Source organism: Haliotis asinina, chromosome 12, assembly GCF_037392515.1.
Source record: "Haliotis asinina isolate JCU_RB_2024 chromosome 12, JCU_Hal_asi_v2, whole genome shotgun sequence".
Lineage (NCBI taxonomy): Eukaryota > Metazoa > Mollusca > Gastropoda > Lepetellida > Haliotidae > Haliotis > Haliotis asinina.
The window spans coordinates 45,947,307-45,971,086 of record NC_090291.1 but is presented as its reverse complement, the minus strand read 5'-3'; the positions used below and the strand labels follow the sequence as shown (position 1 = coordinate 45,971,086).

Below are 23,780 nucleotides of genomic sequence, written 5' to 3'. Positions count from 1 at the left end.
CTAATAACCCTGTTTATTCTTGGTAACGACGGTCATTACAACGAAATGAGGTTGTTTCAAACATGGGATAATTTGATCCACACTTGTAGTAGATATAGTGGGTGTGATAGGCTTATCACTGCTGATAGTTCGCGTGGGGGAAAACTTCTGATCGGCCCATTTATTTGTCACATCCTAACCTACACCCTCCCAGTACCAATTTCAAACCCATGTGAAAAGCCCATTTTTGGTGTACCCCTTCGTAATATTGCTGCAAAGTTGCTAAAAGCGGCGTAAAACCACACTCACTTATTTAACGTTCAGCTAACAATGATTCAATGATCAAATTTCGGACATACCTATAGTTTCTTTATCTTGATCTTTATCATCTTTATCATTGTCTTCATCTTTGTCTACATCGTCGTCATCGCTGTCGTGACATTTGTCATCGTCGTCTCCATCGCCCGATCTGTTCCGAGGAGACCACGTCATTTTATTTTCTTTCTTTAGCCTCCTTCTGGCGTTGGCAAACCACGTGGACACTTGGGTCAAGGTCATTTTTGTGATGATGGCTAGCATGATCTTCTCCCCCTTTGTGGGGTAGGGGTTCTTTTTATGTTCATACAGCCAAGCCTTCAGGGTGTTCGTATTTTCCCTTGTTGCGTTTTTGCGCCTGGCTGCACTGTTCAGATCCATTGTTCCGTACCTGCAAGTAAATCAGGTTGCGTGAATATTGACTCGTGTGTTGAAATATTAATGGTGGCGACATTGATGAAAAATATTGCGAATGCAGTATTTTTTACAGTTTTAGTTTTTTTAAATTTCTTAGGGGTTGAGGTGACAGGTACATTTTACAAATAGACAAACAACAACTTTTTCTAGGAATACGTATATTTCTTGAGGTATTGGGATGGCGGGGGTCGGCGAGGCGAAACCCAAATCTCCTCACCTGGAACTGCTAATGTACTGGAACGTGATTAGTATACATCTCAAAAGAAGTTAAGCACAATCGATTCTTCACTACCTCTGCAGTTGATATGTCTTGCTACTTTATACTATATTACCAACAGTAATGTAAAACACTGTTAATTCCTTAACTTCTTTTGAGCAGTATACTAAGAGTGTCTGGAATTAATCATCAACTAGCGGTACATATAACATTTATATGTGAGGTACATAGCAGTATATAGCAAAGTGAACGTGATGATAAATCGGGTAATTTGAATTATATATATCCAATAATTCAAAAGGAGACGACAAGAACAACTTAGGCCTCCATCAGTACACATTGAACAGGTCAAGGTGTCACTCCGGGTTGTCTATTTCAAATGGTGACCGTAATAGGTTTAGTAACTATGCGTAATGGTAAAATCAATCAAGTCTGCTAAACATCATGACCGTCTTGCAGACAATAACCTGATACAGTGGTTTTCTCTCTACATAAAGAGACTTGCATTAGTGTTAAGCTTACTTGGAACATCTGATCCCAACTGGTCACCATTTGGGTAGTTTGTACTACATAGATATAATATAGTATTTATAATTAATAATCCCATGTCTGCATGCAATGCTCTTACAATGGCTACAATTGTAAAATATGTATAATAATATGATAATATATAATATGATGGGGCAAAGACAGGCGGTAATCAAAACGTTAGAAAAAACTAAAACTAGCAAGGCAGTTACATTAAAGCAACTTCCAACAATATGACTGAAACCAAAACAATATTGAATAAAAATTTAATTTGATAGCGTATTTAAAAAATGATAAACCGTCTCCAAGCTCAAGAGCTGAACTGACAATGTCACATTAACATTAATAAGTTATTACTTTTATCTATAAGCTTCTATAACGGAATTTGCTTTTAGAGAATGTCACATGTCAGTGGCATTTGAAGACCTGTCAATTTCTGTCATTTAAGGCCTCTTCAATCTGTCATGGGGACGTTTAACAAACGCAAGTGTATTAATCATATTGCGCGTAGTTCAGTCACACCTCGGTTGAGTAGGGTACTGCCGGTTTGTTTGAAATCGAATTATCGTGCCAGGTATGTCTTATCTGGGAATGCCGGAGTCCGCCTCCGTGTCTGCTCAACCTACTACCCCCTCAAGCATCGGGGTGGTGAGGCAACAACCTACCCCAGGGGTCCAGGGTTCACTCACGCAACTCAACATTCACAGTCTTAGGGTCAATGTATTTTTTGCACTTTTTCTCTACGAAATATACAATTGTACACTTCATGACTCTTTGTATAGTCATTTATACGTGACAGCAGTGTTGATTGCAACAAGAAACATGTATATTTCATCAAGCGGAAATATGTCAAGACTGTCTTGTATGTAAGTATAATGTCAGAGACGAGACAATGCTTTTTTAGCATTAACCAATTGCGAAGAAAAGATTCACTTTAAAGTGTCTTCATCGTATTCGAAAACCAATAATTCAACACAGTGGCATACGCATTGTTTAAAACTAAACCAAGGCTTGTCCTGAACTCTTGATTTAATTTGAGTTAGTTAAACAATTTCATATGTGAAATTAAAAACGAAATATACTCATGAACACAAAAACAACAACCTCTCTCTGAGAAGCATTTGTCCTCCTAACCTCAGTACAACTAAATAGCAATATTTTCAACCGATAAATATGCAAAGGCGAATCTGTATAAAACAAATTAGCAAAAACAAATTGTTATGAACAACAAGAACGCATTGTCTGTGTAATATATGCCAGTCTTCATCCTATAACCTATCCGGTATTATTAAAGTGTAATTTAACCATCCAACTGAAAACATTTAAATCTGAGTATATATCTGCTCGCTACATTCAATAGTTTACTGATCTTAAAAATAAATATACTTTCCAAATAGGTCTTTAAGAAGGAACATCTTTTGTTACTTCTGACAGAAGAGAACCATTACGAAAGGTCAGCTTGCTTCACGAGATTCACATGTTCCTTTACAACTTCACTTACGCATTGCCATAAGGATAAGCAGACACTGTCGGATCGTAAGGGTAGCAGGCAGTGGGCTGACTTATCCCGCGCCAGGTCTCGCCGGGTTCTTTGATGTCGTAATGAGTATTCTGTAAACATAAACAACCACAATAAACTCTCTGTAAACATCAACAAACATTATAAAAGGCATGTGCATCCAGACACACGGATGAACATGGAGAAATTGAGACAGCATGCAGCAGATTAGACTTCAAAGACATAAGGCTGAATCTGGGGAGATCTGTTTAGTTATTGCACTTGTCTCTCTGATCTATTTCGCGTTAAAATGTCGGGTACCATTTAGCCAGAATGATAGTTCTTACAAAGACAGGAATTACCTTTGGGTTAAAATGGAAGAAATAATTAACTGTTTCGATATTTGTGCGATCATCACACCGCTCTGGTTGCCAGGCTATACATGTATGTAATATGTAACCTTTGTATGTTAATCCTCTGTAAGTTATAAGCTTAATCTATAACTCCTTCTCATACATGAGAGAGTGAAGTGAGTTAATATTTAATGTCACATCGGCAATATTTCAGCCATATCCTGACGAGAACATATTTGACATTGAAGTCTGATATATTACCACGTGGAACATGGTTCATATTTTTAATTCATATATCTAAATTAAACTTCAGGTGGCATTTTATCCGTTTACCATGGTATAATGTAAGATGTAAATCGAAAATAAATTTCGGTTAACAATTTATTACCTACATAATCATCCATATGCACAAACAATAGACTATTCATCGTGGGATTTGCTCGAACCATTAATCACATGTTCAGCGTAATATATTTTGTAATATATCATGCGAACAAAACATCATATATCACGTTTCCCTCCATGTCTCTAATCCCTTTTTTTAAATTAACATCTTGGTAAAGATGAAAGATGCCGCATGTGCCTATCAATCACACTATTGATATCGGACGGGAGATACGAACGGTCACTTTTCATTATTTGTTTTTCTGTCCATCCACCTGTCTGTCACTCCCTCTTAGCGTTTCGGTAACATCAAAGAAAGAGGATATTCTATCCTGAGAGTGAAATTAATCACTTGAAATCGACAAGCGTTTACTACAGTGAATCAAGTTTCTTCTATTGTTATTTCATGTTCTGTCTTGCGCTTTGTTTTTGTTCTGTATGCGGTAACAACAATGAAATAGTTGTTTCATTGTTTGCGTTAATCTTTCCAAAATAGCAGGTTCATATAAGATAACTTAAACCTCCATACATTGTGCTTCTTAAAATAAACTGTATGTGCAGTAAAAGTAAGTTGCATTTCACAATGGGTGTGTCTTTTTCACAGACATCAGTTTCCAGTTATCCTATTGTGTACACTCCGTTAATCGGGACACTAAATATTTAAGTCATCAACACCAGAGAATGTCTAATGTGAGTATCCCACAGTTCCATTGGCGTAACATTGGTGAAATATACATGGCTGGACCTGTGAAAATGCGTGATTTATGAAAAGCAATGAACACGTTCGTTGTATGAAACAATTAATAAGCATTCTTGTTAATATTTAGTTATCACGCAATAACCAGAGAATCAAAGTACATTACGGAAACGGTATCGTTATATGTCAAGAAAAAAGTATGTCAGTGTCCGACACAAAAATATACACATTTTGTGTTGTAAATATTAAATAATACAGCGCGTAATTATCGTCAAATAGTAATTGGATTCAGTTTCAGGAGGATTTCGGTTTATGACACACAAGTGTATAAAGAACACGATCAATCAAACATAAAATTCACAAGCAAATCCCTTGTGCGAACGTACCAGTGACAACTGGGCACAGAGCTATATACACGCATTAATACGGAGTTATATTTGACAGAGACATCAGGGATCTAGACACATACATTCTCACAAGTACGTGTATTAAAGTGATTAACTTGAACTAAAACGCAATCAACACGCGTCCATGCTCAAACCTATCACGAATACAAAAATACATATTCCAAGAAACCCCCGATGTTTAAACTCCTAAAGTTCAAGATCCAATAACGTTCTCGCAAAATACTTCTTCACTCCCAATAAAAGTAAATATATTTCTGAAATTCCCATTTCAAAAACAAGCCCTCTTAGACACGAGCCAACTCACGCCATGCACGTAATAGTCTGTAGCAGTTTCTTCTATTATCATCTCATAGCCGTCTTATTTAAACCAGAAGGCGACAATTAAGAACCTGTTACGTTTAATTACTAGGATACCCCCCTACTGTGTTCAATTTGAATAACATTAAATCACTTCGTCGGCCTGGGCGGTTGGGGATGCTGTACTGGAAACGAAATCCTTAGTTACTGATGGACAGAAGATGAATTACTTTCTTAACCGATTCCGTCAGCTATTTTGGATTTTTAACATTTTGTTGTTGAAGCACGACGCGTGTCTCATACGCTTGAAGATGAATGTTACAGCGAATTGTGAAAATTAATAGATCGAGTTTAAAAATGTGCAGTTTCAAATTTTATTTTTAAAATGTATTTTAATGGTTGACGCCATACTTCCATAATTGTAAAAATGAAAATAGCAAATGATTATACCCATGGGTCACTTTAAAACACCCCCATCATGATAACAATTATATATAATCCGAAATAACTCTGGTAGAATTATTATCAGGTTGAATGGAAGAAGCACTACCGAATATTGAAATATCTCCACATCAGTTATATAAAACGTATGACATTAAGTGTTAAAACATACTCGTATGTGTAAAAAACATTTTTATTATATATGTATACGATTAAATAAAAGATGGAAATGTTACAACATTATGGACACTGGGACACATCTGATTGTTAGCTGTAATGAATAACCAGCACAAGAGACACGGATCAGATGAATGGTCAAATCAAAGCAGAACGCCCCAGACCCTATTTATGCAACGTGTTGATAACAGAATAATTCAGTTGTGACGTTCGGCAGAGGAATCCAATTTTATGAAATCACCTGATAAGGATGCTATTACATTTGGTCGTTTGATGCGCGGGAACATTAATCTACAACAGTTAGATTCACGCTCGGAAGAGGTATGCTTGTGCGAAGTGATGTTATACAAGTTCATTATTATCTTGACTTGATCAAATTGTGTTTAAACTATAGATTGAATATTTTGCATTAATCAGGGACCCCGAACGCCGATTTAGGCGCCGTCGCGGCATTCTTATCTCCCCTTAATTATTTCAAGAAGAGCCTCTTAGCTTAATTTCGTTTAAATAGCCATCTGAAGAAATTCTGAGAACCCAATTTAAAACTGGCATGACGCTCTGGGATATTTCATAAGAACTTCTCTCGCTTAATTATACACACACCCGGCAATTTATTGTGGCAGTTTTAGAAATTAAGAGGAATTTGCTTTGAGGGCATCGGATGATGAATAAATTCATTTTATTTGCAGATAGATACATTAATTAATTTTATTGGAAGCAGATGCGGTCAAGATTGCGTTAATTTACAAACTGTTTTTTTCCAGATTTAAACCTGCATGATATAGACAAGAGACAACCGCCGCCGGTTCGTCGCCTTTCATTACGCTATGTACATCTGTTACATATAAACTGTGTTACAAAGCTGAAGAAATACACTCTGTCATTTTTTAGATGGATCGAACTATATTATTGTGGCATTCGTATACAACAACGATGGTTCGATTATTAATTTCTAGAACAATCTTATTTGTTAACATCCGATCTTCATTTGTGTATTTGTCTTTCATATGTACACTTGCATATAGAGATGCACCGTTCATCCCACACATGCAACCAATAGTGACACTTTAAATTGCTCTGGATGTGCACATTTTTAGATTCGTTGGTTGGTATACTGATCTGAAACTGAAACTGATTTGTAATCATATTTTTATGACTCTTCGCCTTGTGTATGTTTGAGAAGAAAACAATAAATATAATCTATTCATAATCTTTGTAGCTTTTCTTCACCTTTTACCCAAATGTAATCTCATCATGGGGACAGCAAAGGGGGTGTTCTCACGTGTTTATATAATATATTTAACTCAGACAACACCTGTTTTGTCAAATGAATGTTACTTAAGAAGTCATGTGCCCTTGTCGGAAAAAGATGTCAAGTGATAATAAGAGATCGGATACCCGGCTCTGGCTTTACAGGAGACGAATAGCTACTGCTGCCGATGATGGTGCTGTTGTATTGCGAGAGCAACTACTATTTCTGCAGTCATTACAGCTGCCACTGCTGTCAATGTTAATACAACAACTCCGACTACTACACGTACTTCTTCCTCTTCTCTTATTACCATTACTGCTGCCATTACTACTACTATTACTGCTGCAGTTGCTCCCTTTACAACCATCAATGTTGGTGCTACTCTTTCGGCTACTACTACTACTACTACTACTACTACTACTACTACTACTACTACTACTACTACTACTACTACTACTACTACTACTACTACTACTACTACTACCGCCGCCACCACCACCACTACTACTACTACTACTACTACTACTACTACTACTACTACTACTACTACTACTACTACTACCACCACTACCACTACCACTGCCACTGCCAGTGCTACCACTACCACTACTACCACCACTACTACCTATGCAGCTATGACTACTATCGCTTCAACTGTTAGTGTTAGCACCACCATATACATGTAGCTGGAATATTGCTGAGTGCGGCGTAAAATTAACTCAACTACCTATGTTAGCAAGTGCTATATTGCTACCACCATTACCTCTTAAACAGCTACCTCGCCTTCTTTATTGTTCAGTCAGGAAAAAAACATTCCCGTTAAGATCCGTTTTAATATTACCCTGTCATAAGAAAGAACCAAGGGGATCCAGTGGTCAATCTCGCAGACTTCGTTGATGCACTCATATACCTTAGGTCGAAACTGATAATGTCTGGTCCAGACTCAATTACTTATCATATAGCCGAGATAGTGCGGTGTTCGACAATATTCAGACGAACCCTAAACCGACACGATCGTACAAACACCCACGCACCGACGTGGTAAGGTATAATCTCACAGAATGTACAAAGTCAGGTCTGACTATGCGCTAACGGCACCGGAGATGTGTACGACTGACTCTGGTTTCTAACATTGTACATTAATCCCCTCCACCCCCACCACCTCCCCCCTCCCTCACACACCGGCAGCGTGTGAACCACACCAGGAGTAATGGCGGCTATTGACTCAATCAATCAAGTGCGCCCGTCAATCATCGTCGATATTGACACGCGCAACAGTTAACACTCCGGGCCAGGAACGTACAGTGACCACAGATGACCACTCGAGTGGGCATCCATCATCCTGTCGGCATATTTACCTGTGCGAATACAGGCAGGAAGATTTTCACCTGAACCTAGAGAGATGAGATAGGACTTACAGGTAATCCTGTTAACTGGGTTCTTGACAAGCGATATTTGCTGTGCCTTTCGGTAATGTGATAATTCAATTACTGCCTCAGAGATACAGTAGACGGTTGATCTTCCTTTCAACCGATGATGCAGTTGTAGCCATCGCTGTTCAGGTACTATTTGTTTAGTTATTAGATAATGTATGTGGAAAGCTCAACACGCACTGAACAATAAGCCGAAGTTTACCCATTCGTCCAGTCACCGATTTATAAGTCCACCTACAGACCACCCACCTACCCATCTGCCAACTGACCCACCCACCCAGCTACTAAATGACCAATGGATCCATCTGTTCACAGTTATTTAAGTCCAAACATCCACAGACCCATCCTATGACCAAATGACCCATTCATCTAGTCACAGTTACACAGGTCCACCTAGCCGCAGACCCATTCATCTAGTCACAGTTACACAGGTCCACCTAGCCGCAGACCCATTCATCTAGTCACAGTTACACAGGTCCACCTAGCCGCAGACCCATTCATCTAGTCACAGTTACACAGGTCCACCTAGCCGCAGACCCATTCATCCATCCATATATGCACTCAACAACTGACCAATCCATATAGTTTCAGTTTCACAAGTCCATCCTCCCATAGATCCATCCATCCATCCACCGACCAACTGACCCATCCGTCTTTCCATCTATCCACCCATTCATCCAGCCATCTATATAATCAACACCTGATTTAGTAAATCAGACGTGCTTCTGCAACAAAGTCTTTTTGTGTTTATAAAAAAACCTCCACGATTCCAATACATATACACACACCTACATTTTCCATACTGTTCATTCATCTAACTGGCCCGCTAACATACATGTTTGTGTCGCTACTGAAATAGACAAACATGCATTACAAGCCGGGCACTAGTTCCCCGAGCAGACATCGATACACAGACACCGGTTCTGCTCTATAGGCTCCTGCAGTAAAATCATCGATTTCAGAACCCGTTCGGTTTGCCTACTGCGACAGAAAAGCGAATTTCAACGTCTATGGTGCATTTCATAATGCAATCGATTTCAACACAGAATAGAGGAAGAAATGGGTATCGACCAAGTCTTGCTTATTTCACTTACCTAAAAGTTTTTAAAGAAATTGATGGATTGAAAGCCGTTGTATATTTCAACATTTGACACAAGTGACGCCAGTAGATCAGGGATAATTTAATCACAAAGTTTATGAAAACATCTGTTAGAACCTACGTTTCAAGCCATACGTTACCATAAGACGTGACAAAGAGACTGATTCTATTTATAATATGGGAGACAGTTGGATTGAAATTAAACCTGATTGTTAATAACAATCGATGTTCTTGCAGTATGTAAAAAGCTCTAAAGATTCCAGTTTAAAAGTTATAATCGTGACTGCGGTGTAGAAATTGATTTGTCATCACTTGGAGAAACTGACAATAGAAGAATAGCATCTGTGACGATATTAAAATATGTTGTCTTGGGTTATTGAGTGAAATTGACACCTTTATAGCCGCATGATTGACATGTCACAACGTTTCCTTGGAAGAAGACGGAGACAGTATTCACAGCTTCAAATACACGTGGCTAGCTAAGTGTCCCTGCTGTCAGAACTCACATTCTTCAGCGCTCCAACATGCATCCCTAAGATGAGATGTTTTACAAGAAAACCTCTGCATCTTATGAACACATATTTTCTTAGACTTCTCACAAGCCAGTTTATAAATAAATAAATGTGTCCATGCATATGCATGTAATCATTGTTCTGCCTAATAACTCCAGAGGAAGTCATCTCTCCCGATAATGGAGACTGGTTCGTTTCTGTTCATGATGTATACTTTTTAACCTCACCCAGGGAAGTGATACATTCTGTCAATCAATCTTTTTTCCGTACTGAGAAGTACACAAACCATGCATGCACTTATATTCGCCCGAGTAGTATCTTTTACATTTTTACAAATATCGGTGGTTTGGTTTTCTTTGTAATGTTGTATGGAGCATTACAATATTTACATGTTTAGGTTTAATATAAATCTTGGAAATAAATTATCTCTAAAATAATACATTTACAAAAAATAATACATGTTTTCTTCTAAAATCAGAGTACAGTGGACAAACAAGAGGCCAATGGTACTCATCCTTGACAGTATCTAAATGATACAGTTGGCATAATCTCTCGTGTTGGTTAATATCAATATAGCATTCCATGTTGTAACGTTACGTGTGTTTTGTTCAAAAAACATTCTTTTAAGATAGCCGAATTCTGATTATTCAGGAGGCGCTCATTTGGCATTGGTGAGTGGGCAGTAGACCGAGTTTCGTTGTGTTACAACTTACAGAAATAGTTATAAATAGAGTGACAAGGGTCGAAAAGAGAATGGGGATAAAGGGATAAGTATGTATATACGTTTTTTGAACATGTATCCTAGGTTTGCAAGGAGGGTTAAAAACCTTTCAAACTTGTAGAAAAGGGTTCGGGCTGTATACGTCTCGTTAAACGATGAAAACAAAAAGGACAGGTTTTTCGTCCATAATTTATACCGATTACTCCAGGGAGAACAGTTATGACAAGGTTTTAATGTAAATTTACCTTAATGTTCCTGCCATTGGATATTTGCATGAAAGTAACATGACAGTTTCAAGCATTAGCGGGCATAAACTGCACGGTGAACAAAGGCGTGCTTGCAATCCACGTGGTTCACTGACCTTCCAGATCTGTCTGCAAATCTGATGGCTGCCGTCTGTGTCATGTCTGTTGGTCTGTTGTGTGATACCTGTGTCGTGTCAGTATGTCTGTTGTGTCTCTGTGCCACGTCTTTAAGTCTGTTTGTATGGTACCTGTGTCATGTCTGTATGTATGGTACCTGTGTCATGACTGTTATAGGTACCTGTGTTATGTCTATCATTAAGGTATATGTGACTCATATCTGTCATATCTGTATTTTTTCTGTCATTTGAGGGATTGGCGAAAAGGAGATTCGCCCGTAAGTGGAAACTGACTACCGACACAAGCCTTTTCCAATGGCACTGTGCCCACTGCAAATTATTTCGCTGACTAACAATCTTCATCAACGACTGCCCCCCATTAGAGAACATTAGGTATAAGCTGTTTTTATTGAAATCCATAAAAGAAAGAAATTCGGGTTTTGAAAAGTCATTTGTGACGTCATACGTTCCCGAGTTCACGGGTGCCATTTTACTCACCAAAGGTGGGTAGAACGCTGATGGGTCGGTGCCCAGGGGCACATAGCCCTGTGTGGCGTATGGCGTTGTGGGGTAGACGCTGTCGGCGAGGCCGGCCACGCGGGAATAGGAGAGGAGGGATGGGGTGTACTGGCAGGAACAGACGCTCTGACCAGTGTGGGGGTTGGTCACTAGAGTCCGGCCATTCTCGCAACATGAGTTGGACGTCGTCGTGGGCGGACTGCTGGACATGAGGATCTGCTGGAAATAAACAAGTTTCAGTGACATCCTTTATATATATACTGAGGAACAAAAGAAAGTATACCGAGCTTGTTTTATGTAACTGAGAATTGAAATTGTAGGTCTCATTCCAGCAAAAGATTGTAAAAGTAGTTTGTGGCTGGGCAGTTTTGAGTAAACATGATCCAATGAAGTGTGGAGTGAGGATAGAAAGTCCTAATGCATTGCTTTGCAAAGATAGAAGCCTAAAGTACCCATTATCAACTGTGTATGGTGCAACTGTTTTTATTTTTTAAATATTTTAAAACCATAACTACGTAGAGTGCAGACTAAAGTATGACACTTGTTGTTTCTTTGCCAAGTACATGGCACGGTTATCGACATATAAATGCACACTTTGAATAGAATACATTCAGGTAAATCCATGCCAAAGGTATATGCATCTGAATGTACATAATCTAGGGTACATGTCTTGGCATATATCATGACATATTTCCATCTTACTGCGATGCGATTAAATCATTGTTTTTTTTCTGTTACTGCGACGTCAATACAAATCTTTCTGTTGTTAAGATGTTAGTGACTTTATCTCTGCGCTGTTGACATTGTTGTTGCAAGGTTGCTAACATCTACATTTCTATGCTGTTGACATGTTTACTTAGACGTAAACATCTATATTACTATGTTGATAACATGTATACTTCCATTCTCTTCAAACTGATGCTTCGGCATTGTTAACATTCCTTTTTCTATACTGTTGACATTGACATTTCGACATTGTTTACATTTTTCTATACTGTTGACATTGCTACTTTGATATTGTGAACATCTATATTATTGTGCTGTTGACAGATATAATTCGACGTTTTCAATATCTCTTGACATTCCTTGCCAGTCACGACGAATGCAAACATACTAGATTGATGCTCACGGTGTTGATCATGGGATTGTCTGGTTCAGACTACATTATTTAAAGACCACCGCCACATAGGTGAAACTGTGCTAAGCGACAAACAAAAGTAGGCTGTATTCTAGATACGTAAAGAATTACTCCCAACACCGGTAACCATGGCAAAAGACCACTTTCGTTTTGTGATGTTCCTTATTTTCAATCCCAGTGATACATTAATGCTACAGTATATCAGATGTAAACATGTCTTATTAACACATGTAAGTCTAATCAGTTCGCAAACGTCTGGATACTTAAATACTTAACCAAGTGAATATCCACTGAGCGAGAGTGAATTTCTTTTTTCACAACAATCCGACATTATCGTGATGAATTATAGAAACACGAAATATTTTCTACAATAGGGTGAACTCAGCAATATTCCATCTATACAACGACGGTAAGTGAATAATCTAGTCTGGACCAGACAATCTAGTAATTGACAACATGAACACCGATCTGCACAGTAGGGATGGGATGCATCAACCATGCCAGCGGCTCTAACCATCCGATCCCGTTTAGTCGAATCTTAGACTGAAAGGGATCTTGACGGAGATGGGAGAATCGTATGCAACGTACGACCATAAATTATCCCAAGAGTTTCTAACACAATGCCATAAATAACATGTACAACGACATAAACATTAACAACGACGCATAATTAATCTCGATCATTGTCATACATTTGCAGCCGCACGCCCAGCATGCATTTCTCACTTCACCGCGCATGTCTGACATTGTTATTAAATGTGGACGTGTCTGGACTGTCGACGAAGGCAGTCTGTCTGGTCCCTGTCTACCCAAGCATCCGTGGAAGACATTCGTATCGAAATATGTTCACCTCGAAGTTAATCCACAAGCACATCTTGGACACATATTATGTGCATACAAGTTCAAACCGACCGAGACATATTATTATTTATCCCTTTATCTCAAAATGTTTATCTCGAAGTCGCTTGGCCAATTCGACCAAGAGACTAATATTAATTTTAAAGTCATGTGACGGCTTTATCTCGAAATTATGCTTAACAGATCCAGCAAGCTAATCGACTAATGTATATTAACGTGTAATACGAGTTCCATATTACAGAATTATGCTTAACTCGAAATAGCCTAACAAGAATCCATTGATGTATAGTCGAGAGTTCTTTCGCTCGAAATTTTAACCACGTGGACGCTAAACAGGCCAGATCTACATCTCAACTAAAATGTGTGTTCTGGTCATATGAGTCTTTTGTCTTAAAATGTTGACTTCAAAGTCAAATAACAGACCCAATAGACCAATCTAGTAATACTGTTCTTGCTGACATATGAGTCTGTTATCTCGAAGTCGTACAACAGACCGAGCAGACCATTCGACCAAACTGTGCCTTTCAGTCACGGGCACAGGGTCGTCAAACAATTTGCACCATTCTCACAAAGTATTGATTATCTATGGGTTTTAACACTATCAAACACATATAATATGTATCAACACTCGTCATATTATATTCATACAATTATTTCGTATTGTGTTGTGACAGATAGAATAATCTATCTTTCTATCTTTCTATCTTTCTATCTTTCTATCTTTCTATCTTTCTATCTTTCTATCTTTCTATCTTTCTATCTTTCTATCTTTCTGCCTGCCTGCCTGTCTTTCTCTCTGTCTGTCTGCCTGTCTGTCTGTCTACATTCCTTGTACACCTAAGAGCCGTTGAACGGCGAAATATATTGTGCAGATATAAAGGAGTTTTTGCAAGAGGAAATATCTGGACTCATCTTTTGTATATTTACTACTCGTACACCTGTACAAATCAGTTGTGTGCGTGCGTATTTGTTAAATGCGCGTCACTGTATAACAGTTGGGAAACAATTCGAAATATGTGACAACATATCATAAAACGTATATACAATAATATGATAACATTAAATTAACTCAAAATCTCAAGGTCGTAAAACACACAAAGTAGACCGCAGAGCGATGAAAGTAGACATGTGTATCTTCTAGGCAGAACACACAGTAGAATAAAACAACAAGACTTTTGACGCGTGAAAGACACGTTGACACCTTGGAAGATCAAAGCACTTGTTTTGAGAACATGCGTACTTGGGACTAAAAACTTTTTCAGTTATTCACAGGCGATATTCCAGGATATAAGAATGTGTGGCTGAGACCAGGTTACTTGGATGGCAAGTCGTGCTGGTGTTGCCTTTCCACTCCTTACATACTAGTCTACATATATCTACAACCATCGCTGTAAAGACATTTTTCTTTACCCTCCCCTCGGCCGTGGAACCCGTTAGTCCAGATACCGTTAGTTTTAAACCACCGTTACAGCGAGTGCATGTATAAGAAAGACATGTAAACCTCCTTAAACCGTACATTTCAAAGTCCGGACAAATTTACTTGGAAATACTGTCCGGATTAATGCGGGTTCACAGTATCTATCCATGTGTAAATTTCTCTAGTTACATACTTTCCAACAGAAAGTCTGTCTCCTCTTATTCCTTAACTAGAAACAAGTCGCATATGCTTTTAGTCACTAGATACAAATCACGCATGCTTCTCGTAACTAGAAACATATCATGCGTCTCAGGCATTCATCTAGCTTTTCTCGATGGTGATTCAAGCAATTCCAGCAATCGATCACTCACTCACTCGAACTGAGCTACGAGCACAGATCCATATCTACGTATGTACATACATTAAACCTGTTGGTGGGCAAAATAAAGGGGTCTATCCTTACACTCATCTATGTTCTATAGAGGTGCCCATTCCAGATACAAAGTAGACTCCTACTTCTTTCAGTCATTCTTATCGTTGTTTCAGTTTGCCATCAACGTCAGAGAAGACGATGCCTCCATACTTAGAGGTACAGAGCCGGCGTGAGCGGTGATGGCGGTGTAGGTAAGTTCATCCCGCTGCTGACGATGCAAGGGCGAAAAGTCCAAAGAAACCCATGTTCGGACATTAAGGCATAAGGTTTTCTGCTGTGTTTCTCCAAAACCAAAAGCCACAGAATGATTTGTTCATGACAATTGGAAAATTTGTCTTTTATAGAAAAATAACACAATTCAAGGGCTTGTTTGGGATGATTTCTCACCCCTTGGGCGGAACGATGCACTACATATCCTCAATCGTCATGATAGGGTGAAATAATTATTCGGAGACACGTGTGTCCGCAACATTAGAATATTTGTATAAATATGAGTTTATGACTCGCTCGAAATGTAAAACGAAATATTCAATCGTCGTGCAAATTGGACAGGTTCTATGCATTGAGATTTGAAAGAAAATGAGTTGACATATCTCGGGGCTGTTGATGTATTCTCTTACCACACACACACACACACACACACACAGAGAGAGAGAGAGAGAGAGAGAGAGGGAGAGAGAGAGAGAGAGAGAGAGAGAGGATAGTTAAATATAGACACGCCCACCTCAGTTCTTAACACACGATGTAACATAGACAATCTTATAAACAGCATAACCGTCTTTGCCATCCGCGTATTATGAATATCACATCCCGTAATAAAAAATCTAAGCTCCACAGTTGCCGTTTCTTGGTAAAAGAATATGCTTCCAAGTCATATCCAATGATAATCAGCATATCGGAACAGTTTGGAAACTAACTTGCTTCATGTGAATTGAAAACTATGCAATACAAACATTACTGCACAATAGCAAATAAAGTACTCGGTTGATTCTAGAACAAAATAATACCAGCACAAGACAACCAAACCGTAATTGCAAAGCTATATTCCAGCAATATTACTTACTCGAGTAGGACCACTTCGGCTTACCGCAGGAGAGTGTGAGTCGAGGAGAGTATGAGAAGACGCCGTATGTTTCAATATATTGGCCTCGGGACTAATGGCGCATAAATCATAATTTAATCCGCGTAAATGCGAAACGTTTAAACTTTATCTAAAAGCGAACGTATCGGGCTTTTCACCGACTGCGATAGATTAGCCCATTGACATTAACACGAAGTCAAGCCACCATTAGGACTCGTGAATTAAGGCTTAATTACGATGCTTGCGTTCGTTTTTAGTTTCAACTTTTGAAAGATATATTTCAGCAGGTGTGGAGGACCGTATGGTAAAGGCATCCACGCTTTTTCAGCTTCCCGAAATATTCAAGGCTGTGGCTGAAAATCGGAAGTTTTTTTCAGGTTGTGGAATGTAGAATACTAATTCAGAATTCCTATTCGTTTCATTGTTTTTATTGTTTAATTTTGCAAAGCATGTGTCCTTTTTATTCTGCTTTGAACATTTTATAATACTGTTTTGTTTCCCTCTCCAGTATCTCGAACATTCGAAATTGACATGTTGTTACCTAATTTGAAATCGACACGTTATTTACAACACGTGCTATTTTGCTTACTTTTCTTATGACGTTGAACCGCTGTCAAAGTTGGCAAAATGATGTATGCATAAAGAGTTTTCACTTATTCAAGACTATGGATTTCCATAAATAGCAAAGTCAATCCTAAACCCAAGCAAACACATCATATGTGAGCGTTATATATGAAATAAAATAATCAACAATATGAATATGATAATTAATATCTTCATAAGCACGTCACATCAGGTTTGGAGATATTCCCAGCTGGTCAAAATACATGAAAATGCATAAACACACAATAAAAACTTGTACAACACAAACAGAAGTATGTTTTTCAAAAGATTTATTCGTTGCTAAAAAGTTTTTTTTGAAAGATTTAACATCTGATTAATTAAACATCCTCGAGTCATAAAAGCTAGGTCAACAAGATTTTTTGGGCAAAATATTTAAATTGATTGTTGTAAAAACAGGTTTTTACGGGTTGACTATTTCCATCTAGGTCAGCGCTGTTTACTTTCCAAATCAACTTTAAAAAAACTATTTAAATTTAACCTCTGCGAGGAGTAAAGTTGTGAGAAGCGCAAACGGGCTTCCGGTAATTTCGCTGACAGCCTTTGAAAACGGCTAATTTTCCTAATCGCTATCAGATGTTAGCAATGGTCACGTGACACCAGCGTTCAATATTGATTAGCAATATGAAATTGACTCGTCTTGCTGTCAATCATCTGCAGTGATAACGACATTGGGGTAAAGATTGAATTAACCTGCACGGGTCTTTCAATTAACACCGATAACAGGGCCGACAAAAACAATTCACGGACACCAAATTAATTTAATCAAGAGAATAAAGAGTACAATTGATCACATCGCAGAGAGTTACTTCAACGCGGGAGTTTTTATTGTGTGGACGTGGGGTTAACTTGTTCCTCTGAAGACACAACAATCCCAATTTGTGGGTTAGGATGATTTGACTAATTGTTGAGGAGGAACTGTTTCATATTTCTTTTGATTTTATCTGTATCTTGTGAGCTGTCAAAACAAATTTAAATTTTAAGGGTGACCGCGACTGTTCTCACTAACACTCATTGTAAATCTATTTTTACATTGTCAGAAAGCTTGACTTATTTAGTTATGATTTGGTTAACGTTTCAAAATCTACCGCTTAGACTGAGATATAAATCCAACAATGACATTTGTTAAAATGTTTTACATCATCTGACAGCAACATTTGTTTCGAAAGCAATTATTTCATGACATATTTCATATATCTGTAACACAAAGCATTTTTATGTTCATATTTGAGACAAAGCGTTTAAGAAATAATACGTAGACATTAAAAATAGCATACAAGCCATAAATATTTTAAAATTCTAATAAAATAGTATTTTCCGTTCTAGATCAGATGGATAGAAAAGTCTTGTTTTAACCCAGCTCAGCTTTAACACGTAAGACTTTAGACATGTTTTCCTGGGTTTATACTCTCCAAAATTCAATAATAACAGCAGAAGATACCTGCCTCTGTTCATCCCTCTTGATAACATTTTCAATGTCGTATCGATTTCATTCGTTTACAGAGTGAATGCATTTTATATTAAAACTTTATGTTGTTGATTACATCTTTTCGCATGTCTGTTTCAGTGAACCGTTCCATGTCTGTTCCAGATTGTAATCGAGCTGTGATGTGCATTTCTGTCGCTCTCCGCTTGCTTGTCTATTTCAGTGAGAGTACTTGCTTGGAATGGTGATGTTATGGCTAACTTTAGGCGAAGATCGATAACATATCGGATTTCACACCGTCATTTTCATTTCTGTTAAGCTACGCCATTCATCGGGGATTCGGAACGTTTTGCAGAATCTTGAAATTGACAAGGTCGGGAAATCAGCATCGATGACAAGAACACGCTGTCAGCTGGATGTGTTCCGTTTCTTCTTTATATTGTACACACTGTTTCTTAGGAGTCTGATACATTGACTTTTTAACCTATTCATGATAAAATATGCGTTCTATTCATGATAAAATATGCGTTCCTCAATCGTATATCGATGTTGAATGTAAGTGGTTTAAAATTTCTGAGTTAAATGAACATTTCTTTGTGAAATTGACAGACATGGATACGTTTAGAACGTCAGTTTGAGGAGAAATTTGAATACATAGTAATGACCAGAAACCAGATGAAACTTATTTGTCTTGCGTTATGAAATACACGTTTACGTCTCAACCAAAACAATATCAACATTGCTAGGAAGATTATGTCCTTTCAAATATAACTGAACCAAACATGATCACAGACACAAGAACTACATGACACGTAATCCCACCGCCGCAACAGTGCTTTCCTTGCATCTAGACTTACAAGCTTTTCTTATGACCAAAAAGTAGAGAAAGGGAAAAAAATACAAAAAAGGACGAAATCAAAGCCAAGGGCAGCCAGACTAGTGATATGTCAATGTCACGAGAACGATTTTGACACTCTGACTATACTCTACATCTGTAAGGCAGTACAGAGAGGCGAGGTTGTTGTTTCCAATGGCGAGATTATTACCAGCAGAAGCGGTCCACGGCTGATATCACTTGATCCGAGTTTCCCCATTCCTGGGATATTTCCCTAAATAGCGACATGGCGCTGCATGGTAATTCTAGCTCAAACTATGAATGGTTTATCAATCTGTTTTTGTTTGGTCCTGGTTATTACGTCCTTTCTAAAATGTATCTGCCATCTGCATTCCGATTGTATGCTCATTCGCATCGCTGTTCAATGAAATGATATTTTACTTACCTATGTACCTGTGTATGTACCTATGTGTGTACCTAAATATGTATCTTTGTATCGCACCGGATCTACATATCTATTTACCCTCTCTCCATCTTTGATTCAGCTCATGTCTCGTATCGTCCTTCCTTTTCGGATCTATTTACGTAACAGTTTTAATTCATATACAGTGTCGTTTATACACAAGCTGTCAAGACATTGTGTATACAGACATCGTGTATATAATGCACTGTGTGTATATTAAGACATGGTAACGAGCAGACCAGCTGTTCAACAAGCTGTATCTCAAACTGGTTATTCATTCTTCTGTCTATCCAGTTACAAAAATACACTTATATTTGTGTGTTCATACACACACGTGTTGTACTGACATCATTAAACACGATTTAATGCTAATGTGCGTGTTAATGGATCATATTTATGTACGCACATGCTTTTTATTACGACCACATGCGCGTTACACGTGTGGTTTGCAAAATGTCCATTTCATCAGAAATCGACAGGGAAATTATCATTGATATAGATTAATTTTACTGTTTGTGATTTGCATTCTAGATCCGCGTTCCTATACATCAACTTTAGCAATGAACAGATACGGCTATGTGTGGTACATGAAATGCACACCATATCTGTTGAAATGTACATCACGTGTCAGTTGTTTCTCTGTTCAGCATCCTGACGTATTTATTTGCTATCGATGCTATCTACTCTCTGGTCATGTAAAGACACGTGTAAGTTTCACCAATCATGAAATCGACTCATGTTTATTCAGATGTCATTCCGATAGCGCCATAATAAATAAAGCAAACAAAGCTTGTCGATTTCAGCTGAAATCTAAAGGCAATCAGCATGCTATGAGCAAATTAAATGCTTAATTGTTACAGTTATTATTCAGTGATGTGACTGAGTATATCGAACAGGTGCTTGCCTCATCAAAGCTTCTGCAGCTCTTTCTGACTTAATTATCAGATGGGTAAACACATGCTCTGTCCAATGTTTATTATGCAATTGACAAGGTAAATATAACTTTTTGATGTAGTTACAATTGTGTGTATGTACCGCTACATGTTGTCGTTTTCATGCTGAATGAGATTGATTAATGTAATTAGAAGTACAGCCTGAATGCAACAATCAATAATAATATTGTTTCCAAGTAAACACAATTATAAAAAAGAATTTTACTAAGTGAAAAGTACTTTAGAATCCAATATCGTTCCTAAACAAGCAATATGAAATGTATGAATTAGCTTGGACTAAACTTTAACATAACATTAATATGAAACAGCCTCCTTATAATTGCTTTAAGATGTAATGTAACAAAAGGTGTAAGGTATTAAAACAAATTGCATTACATAAATCAGTATAATAATTATGTCTTGTATGAAATATGAGAAGAATTATTAGCAATCAAAACGTCGTAGGCAGCCGTTTTAATGAACTATATTTCAGACCTGTGTTTGTCAGTCCGGGACAGGTTTAAAAGAATTATTTCGAGGTGTCCACGTGTCACAACAGAAGCAGTTAATCATATTTCATAGGCACTCATAGATATAGAAAAAAAACCACATGTATCATTCTCGTCATAGGCTTTCAGGACTAGACAAACAATGACTGCATGCGTTGACATAATACATTAGCCTGATACCAATATATACACTACAGACGCAAAATCTCATGTTTAGTCAAAAATTATTTCCAAATCATGAACACCCATCGAAGAGCAAAGCATTGGTCCATATTAAAATACGCAATGGCATTAATTTATGTTTCATATGATTTCATTTGGCATACATAAATGAATATATATATTACACGTGAGTGAGAAACATAAACATGGAATTACAGCTGAATTACAGTAAAAAACTTCATGCTGCTATCAACATGCTGTGCATGAAATTGGCATGGCATGTTGTGAAATAAACACCAGTTACTCTGTAGGAATGTAGTGATATCTATCGGATATATGCACGCATATTTACCTGTGATGATGATAGTGATGAAGCTGTCGATGGGTAGCTATAACCGAACTGAGGTAAGGACATTGTCAACAGTCAACAAGGTACGTAGTTTACTGATAAACAGTCCGCATAAATAAACAATCCTTTCCAAGCCGCTCTTGAATCACAGGTGTGTGATTGTCTTAGAACCTCAGGTAAGTCATTTACCACCTGTCGTGCTCATCAGCTGACCACTGGCTATCTCGGGGTGGACCCCTATGGTCACTCCGTCCGTTCACTGTCCAGTTTGAGACCTTTGGTTTAGAGGCCAAGAGCGGATAATTCTTATCATGCGTTCCCTATACACTAGGACAAGACATAACCGTTTCCCGTGCGTTTAGTGACCGGCTTGGCTGTCATCATGTCTCTTGCTTGTCTAAGCAGCAGATAGTACAAGCCCACGGATTGGCTACACTCGGAATCCCCCGAAGCTTTGGGTGAAAACGAGCGTCTAAGTTCGACGAGAATAGCTCTACGCGCAGGGAGGCCAAGCTCCGCCCCTCACGTTTGATTGACAGCCGCGATAGTCATTTCATCTCATCTCCCGGCCGATCTTCTAACTCATTACTTGATGAAATAATTTCCTTTGCGTTTTACAGCTAAAACGGGGAGTACTTAGGAACGGCAATTTTTACACATTTATTTTGTGCGTTGGGTACAGGTAATTCACTAGCGTTTGGAAATGTAAATTGAATTTTCAGGGCATTTGGAGGATAAATATTCATCTGCGCCGAATCGCCCATTGTTTCATTATCTCGTCTAAGTAGACAAACCCTTCGGTCTCATTTCTCTCAAGTAGTTATCAAACATGCGAATAGATTTTTCTCTCCACACTAAAAATTAACCGTCCGCTGAGCAAGAATGCAGACTAGAAAATCATTGCAGTGCGCCGTCCGTGTTGACTTTCATCATCCAACTGACTCTCTGCAAAAGAAAACCCATCGTTTCACGCAATGCCCACGCTCATTTGAACAAACTAGCCGTCGCTGATGAAATTACCTGTAAAAATATTGCATTGTCGCTCGGTTAAGTGCCTTCAATCGATTTTTAGTATTGACTTTGTATTTCTGGCCCGTGTGTGAATGTAATGCTCGGACTCAGTAAACAGAAGGTGTGTAACACTCGTTTTAGCTAACTTAATCGTTCTCTAGGTGTGTAGGGATTGCAATTCAAGCCTAATCCATTTGACAAAGGCATTGTCATTGCAGCATAACAGTGTCCAAACAATAGTGGTCATTTTCAATAATATTTAGATACAGAGAAATGAAATATGAGCACTGGCGTCATATTTTCAGCGAGGTTGTTTAATGCATAGACAGCACCCAACTGAGTTACATTCGCATGGCAAAGTAGAAACGAGTTATTGTTAAATATTACAAGTCTCCTGGGTATTGTCGAAAATAATTGGGATCGACTTTTTTATCACAACGATTCAATTGTTATAAAACAACTTTGCTCTTCGAGTGATCAAGCAATGTTCCTGTGTACAATTTGGTAGGAACATTTGTCGTGAATACCATTCACAATGGTAGCAATCGCTGAAAATAAAGCCTTTTATCAGCAAATTTCATTATTTTCGGGTATCAACGAAACTATAGACATAGAAAGGCTTTGTGACGCTCTTGACTGGAAATCAAAGCAAACAGTACAGACAGCGACAAATTATACCTGTCAACATGGTAGATTTACTTTTAATTAAACAGTTGTAAGTCGCTTGCTTATTTCAATATACGACAGTCAAGTACTCGCAATTATATTGTTGTTGAATCAGCGTGTTTATTGTTCAAAGCTTGTAGTAAGCAGTGCATTTTCAGTTCTGAAACACTGGACGATTTTAATACGATGTCAGTAACAACTGTATACTGTTCTGGAACAAATAATCTAATGCTTTTTATTTGAGAGGTTTTCCTATTCAAACAAAACATTTC

General features: G+C 38.1%; 1 protein-coding gene across 2 annotated transcripts in view; it reads right to left on the bottom strand.

Moving 5' to 3' along the window:
- LOC137257685 (Iroquois homeobox protein 6a-like) overlaps window positions 1-22,328 on the bottom strand; it is a 31,487-nt gene extending 9,159 nt beyond the window's left edge. Inside the window, exons 1-4 of one of the 2 annotated variants that reach the window (XM_067795059.1) lie at window positions 21,835-22,328; window positions 11,587-11,826; window positions 2,958-3,067; window positions 339-685 (exon numbers count right to left, since the gene is read on the bottom strand). In XM_067795059.1, coding sequence (XP_067651160.1) covers window positions 339-685; window positions 2,958-3,067; window positions 11,587-11,826; window positions 21,835-21,897 — 760 coding nt within the window. In that variant the 5' untranslated portion in view covers window positions 21,898-22,328. The remainder of the gene's footprint in view (window positions 1-338; window positions 686-2,957; window positions 3,068-11,586; window positions 11,827-21,834) is intronic. The other variant, XM_067795060.1, reaches the window with a different exon arrangement.
- Window positions 22,329-23,780: the final 1,452 nt, after the last annotated feature.